Source organism: Lissotriton vulgaris, chromosome 6 (genome assembly GCF_964263255.1).
Source record: "Lissotriton vulgaris chromosome 6, aLisVul1.2, whole genome shotgun sequence".
Lineage (NCBI taxonomy): Eukaryota > Metazoa > Chordata > Amphibia > Caudata > Salamandridae > Lissotriton > Lissotriton vulgaris.
In genome coordinates, this window is record NC_141694.1 from 1,922,793,208 (window position 1) to 1,922,799,207 (window position 6,000).

The 6,000-nt window shown below is 41.5% G+C and overlaps 1 protein-coding gene across 1 annotated transcript in view; it reads right to left on the reverse strand.

Annotated features, from left to right (window-relative positions):
- LOC147709933 (uncharacterized) overlaps positions 1–817 on the reverse strand; it is a 35,357-nt gene extending 34,540 nt beyond the window's left edge. The window contains exon 1 of the mRNA XM_086926139.1: positions 460–817. Coding sequence (XP_086782265.1) covers positions 460–817 — 358 coding nt within the window. The remainder of the gene's footprint in view (positions 1–459) is intronic.
- Between the last annotated feature and the right edge of the window lie 5,183 nt (positions 818–6,000).

A 6,000-nucleotide genomic window follows, 5' to 3' on the forward strand; every position in this document is an offset into this window, starting at 1 on the left:
TAAGCACATATGTTGTGAGGCATTCAGTTCCTAGTTTGACTGGCTAGATGAGGGCCTCCCACTCTTCCCTGGAATTCAATCCCTTCCTGATGGTATTGAACTTGACCATATACCATTGTTCTTGTTGTTTGCGTCTCATCGTACTATCGCCTGATCTAGTTAGTTCTCTTATTCTTTCTAGGATGACCCATCTAAGGTCTCTGGCTGTGTGTCCATTTTCCTTCCAATGTGACACCAGGGGGACATTTTCCTTGTTGTTTTTGATCGCGGATTTGTGTTCCCCTATTCTGAGCCTAACTTCTCGGCTGGTTTCTCCTATATATGCCTGGTCACATGGGCACAGGATCAAATATACAGCGTTCTTAGTTCTGCAATTGTTCAAGGTGGTGATAGTGTGTGTGGTTCCATTGTGTTCCACTGTCTTGGTTACTATACATAGCTCGCAAACACAACAGTTACCGCACTTGTTATTCCCAACTGCCTTTTGGCCACTCAAGGTAGTTTGGGTCTCGATGCTGTCCTCCCTGTACGTATACACAAGATTGGACCTCAGATTCTTGTTCTTCCTGTATGCATATAGGGGACGCTCGAGGGGAGTTGCATCTGGACCATTGTTCAGAATTTTCCAGTTATGATTTATGATGTTCTTAACTTGGTTAGCTATCACTGAGTGTTGGCTCACCATCACTATTTTGTCCTGTGTTTTCTTGGTGCCAGCCTTCTTGATTAGACAGTCCCTGTCGTAGTATCGTGCTCTTTTGAGCGAATGGTCAATCAGTTTTTTCGGATAGCCTCGGTCTTTGAATTTCTTTTTCATGTTTTCATGTCTTTTGAAACAAAAGGACCCAAAAAGACCAAAGTTAGTTGGTTTGACGCAGCCTGTACAAAGGCATATTCAAACCTGAAGCATGCACTACACGCTCCAGAGAAAGATAGGGTGCTGGTTAAGGAGTGTAGATATATTTACAAGCAGGCACTAAGAAAGAGGAAAGAGGCCCTAAAACAAGAGCTTTGGAATTCCCTGTGTGAGGCCTCGTTGAGTGGAGATATAGCAGCTTTTTGGAAAGTTGTAAATTCCCCTTTTTTGAATGATAAAACCACTGGTACAATAGAGGTGGCAATAACAGAAGATGAATGGGTGAAACACTTCAGTGAATTATATTCTGAGGAAGGTGCATTAGCGGACTCTACATTTTATGAATTGCCTAATGGAGAAGCACCCCTCCATAAGAATACCCTGGTACATGAATTCACGGTAGAAGAAGTCAGTGCCAGTATAAATGCAAGCCTGGGGGGCAAAGCACCCGGCCCTGATGGGGTACCGGTGGACCTCTATAAGAATAACATCGAGTTATGGGCCCCGATTCTCGCAAGGGTTTTTAACTTCACGTTCCAGTATGCTTCTTTTTCATCTTGGCAGGAATCTTTAATAGTCCCTATTTTTAAAAAAGGTGACAGACTTAGCTGTCATTGTTATCGTCCGATTTCGCTCTTGGACTCTACCATTAAAGTTTTTGGTAGAGTCATTTTAAATAGGCTACAACTATGGGCTGAAGAAAACAGGATAATCAGCGATTTGCAATATGGATTCAGGAAGGGGCTTGGGACAACTGAACAGTGTCTGAACTTATATATTTTAAAAGAGAAATACACAAAGGTTAAGGGGGGTTGTCTGTTTTTAACATTTGTAGATTTAACCTCCGCATTTGATTGCGTATCACATAGTAAGCTCTGGATTGTTATGAAAAAGATGGGGGTAGACACAGCAATTATTAACTTTTTAAGGGAACTATATCAGGGCGCATCTGCAAGAGTTAGATTTGGAATAGGGGGGGAATGTACTGCACCCTTTGCTATTTCTCGAGGTGTACGACAAGGCTGTGTGATGGCCCCATTCCTTTTCACACTTTATATAAATAATCTTGAGGAAACTCTGATAAAGGAATGTAGGGATTTGCCTATGGTGAGGGAAAGACCAGTGCCTGCATTGTTATATGCCGACGATGCGGTTTTAATGGCTCGAACCCCACGGGCCCTACAAGCCTTGGTCTCCTCTTTTGCAGATTTTATGAACGGCTTAAATTTAAAGATAAATTGCGCAAAAACTTTCACCATGACTTGCGGTACAGGCGCAACTAAGAAGAAGAAAGCTGTTCTTATTGGCCAGACTTCAGTTGAGTTTACCCCAACTTTCTCCTACCTAGGAGTTTTATTTGACTACACTGGAAAGTGGAATACTACTATTAAGACTAGAAAGCTGTTATTTTGTAAATCTATAGCGGCTCTTAAAAATTTCAGTCATAAACTGGGTAAAAAACCTACGGGGGAAATGTTAAACGTGTATAGGGCTACTTGCGTAGCTATAGTGACCTATGGAGCAGGTCTTTGGGGGTTTGCCAATGTGACATCGCTGCAGGTGGTGGAGAATCTTTTTATGAAACAACTCTTGGCTCTCCCTAAAAGTGCCTCTACGTATGCTTGTCATACAGAACTGGGGGAGCCATATTTAGAAGATATCATTAAGACAGCCCCAATACTGTTATGGCATAGAGTTTGGACAACGGATGAATGCCAGTTAAATCGCCTAATCTTGAATGATGTGTTATGCCTGGAAAAGAAAGACAACATTTTCTGGCTGTCGTATGTGAAGCAATTTTTTGTGGATTTAGATATGGTACATTATTTTAATGACCCATTGTCTTTAGCTAACATTTCAAGGAAATCCTTGCAGAAAATGTGTATGGTATTCCTTCAGGATAAGAGAGCATTTAAAGAGTTAAAAAAGGTAACTGTGACTGCTCACCAACAAACGGTTATTTCAAGGAAAATGCAGCCATATCTAAAGCTGACACTGAGTGAACATGAGAGGTTTTTATTAACCCGTCTTAGATTTAACCTACTGTTTCGCATATTTAGCTACCCCAAAATGAATGATTGGTCGAAACAGCTGGCAAAATGCCCTTGCGATGATGTATCAGAGCAATCAGATATGCATATTCTTTTCTTTTGTAAATTTTATATGGATTCTAGACGCAGATTAGTTGTCCCCCTACTGAAGATCATGTGTGTTAATCGTTGTCGCCCTGCCTTTTTAGCTGTACAGCAATTGGATAATATTTTAACTGTCGTATTTATTTCCTCATTTTTGAAAAGTGCTCTTAAAATACGCAAATTAATGGTGTTATGAATTTTTGATGAACTATTTACTGGAGAGCGGAATAAGAAAATAATGATTTGTATATGGATTTATGATAACAAGTGTATGAATTATTATTATTATTATTGTACTTTTGAGAATTTGCTAAATTGTTTATTCTGGATTGTGATTTTATCTGTACTTTCATGGTTATTAAGTTTCTTTAATAGCCGAATAAAGAAATTTTGATTTGGCATGTTTATGGAAGTCTGCTAGCTCCGTACAGTTCCTCCTAAGCCGAAGGAACTCTCCGAATGGTATCGAGTCCTTCTGGCTTTTTGGGTGGTAACTGGAGTAATGTAGAATTGTGTTCCGGTCTGACTCTTTCTTATATAGCTCTACTTTTAGTTGTTTGTCCTCGCTCTTAATGCAGATATCTAGGAAATTGACCCTAGACCTGCTGTACGCTGCTGTGAATCTCAGGTTTGGGTCCCCCAGATTGAGCCAGGCAAGGAATTCTTCCAATAACTCTTCTGTTCCTAGCCAGATAAAAAATATATCGTCAATGAAGCGGGCCCAGTTTCGAATATTTTCGAAAAATGGGCTCACTTCATTGTATATGTGCCTGTTCTCAAATAGGCTCACATATATGCATGCTAAGCTGGGCGCACATGTCGCGCCCATGCTGGTCCCCTTCTTTTGGATATACAGATCTTTTTTAAAGAGGAAAATGTTGTTAAGGAGTACCATAGAGACACACTGGACAATAAATTCTTTGTTACCCCCTATTATGTCGGTCTCTTCCAGGAGGTTCCTCACTGCCACAATGGTGTCCTTTTGTGGTATGTTGGTGTAGAGTGACTCTACATCGAGAGTCACCATCAGTTCCTTTTCCTCATTGAACGGGGTCCCTTCCACTTTGGCTATCATATCCGCCGTGTCTCGGATATACGATTTTTGCTCAGCTACTAATGGCTTAAGGAATCTGTCCGCATACTGGCTCAGGGGTTCGAGTAATGAGTCGATGGATGCCACTATTGGTCTTAGCGGGGGATCATTGAGGCTTTTATGGACTTTTGGCAGTCCATAAAAGGCAGGGGTTTTTGGATTAGTATTGTTAAGGAATTTCCACTCTTCGTCAGTTATTTTGCTCTCTTCCAGAGCTGTCAGGAGCAATTGTTCCACTTCTTTTTTTAGTTTATTCAACCTGGATTGCGGAACTTTCGAATAGTGCAGTTCATTACTTAGAAGGGTCAGTGCTCTTTGGTCGTAGTTGTCGGTGTCAAATACTACTACTCCTCCCCCTTTGTCCGCAGGTTTTATTGTTATGCTACTGTCACTGGACAAGGATTTGATGGCCTCCCTTTGATCCTTCGTGATATTATGTTCTTGGAAGTGCTTTTTCTCCAGTAGAAGACCTATCTCTATTTTTACGATGGATTCAAAAATTTCCAAGTTTTTATCGACCATGCCCAGGCTGGGGGTAAAGGTGGATTTAGTTCTCAGACCCGAGTCTAGGGGTTGTTCTCTGAATGGCCTGTTCTCAAAAAACCGGCGTAGGCGGATTTTACGGAAGAAGGCTCTTAGATCCTTCTCAAGTTGAAATTTGTTTATGCCAGTTGTGGGAACAAAATTGAACCCCATCCCTAAGACTTGCTTCTCTGTGTTTGTTAGTGTCCTGTGGGATAGGTTTATAATTGGCGTTTTTTCTAGTGCCAATAGACTTTGTTCCTGGTTCTTTTGTATTCCTGAGGGGCCGGGGTTTGCTGGTACTCTTGCTCCTGCTCTCTTTGGGCTGGTCTCCTCGTATACTGACCTCTCCCCCTTCCCCGGAAATTCCCCCTGCTCTTCTGTGGGCGCTGCTCTAAAAAAGGGGTTTCATATTCCCTATTTTGTCCTGCATACTCTACATCTTCTCTACATTGTTCCTTATCTTCTATGCTACTCTCTGATGTACCCGAGAAGTGTACATGTCTGTGTCTTCTCGGCTGAAACCTTGTTTGGAATCTAGGTTTAGGGCCCTCATTTCTATTATATTCGGCCTTCTCTGTGTAGTAGTCCTTTCTCAGAAATGGGTATACAACCTCCTGACTGAATTTATTTATGTCCTTTCTGAGTTTTTGAGTCTTCCGGTTAGTTAGGTATTCACAGTATCCTTTCATGTCATGATTTATCTCCTCTAGTCTTTTTTTCGCATCCTCCACTACATTGCTGTCTAGTAAGACCTTCTCTAGTTCCTCCATCTCTTTTATTTCTATCAGGACAGTGGTTTGTGCAGTTTCGATGATGACTAGCATAAGATCCCTGCTGCACCTATTACAGATGAAGGTCCATGTTTCCAGGAACTTTTGGTTTTCCACAAACAACCCTGGTTCGTTGCGGATTTGGAGACCTATTGGTATCTTCCCTGCCCTGACATATTGCGTCATAAAGTCGGCATGCAGTTCTGTTCTGATAATTTTCTTTTTCAGGTTAATGAGTTGGTTCCATTTCTACCCCCCATTGGGAAGGACTGTGATATTATTGCTCCCGCAGTTGGAGCTCAATACTTTGTTAAGTTGTTCCTCACTAAAGCCAAAGGTCTTTAGTGTATCCATTAGATGATTGGAGGGCGACTATTGGGTTTTATTGGGGTAGGGAAAACTGTAATAGTCAACACAAAAAACCTAATCTCTCCAGCACAAGGCCGTACTTAACTGATTTCAAAAAAGAGAGGGTACCCCACTTTCACCAGGGAACAGGGTAGGAAGACAGAGAGTCAAAAGGGAAATCCCTGGAGTCTACTTGTTCACCTATGTCCTAAGCCCTGTCTTGTCAGGGAGGAGGGACATATGGTGTACTGTATATCGAATAATTTAAAAAGG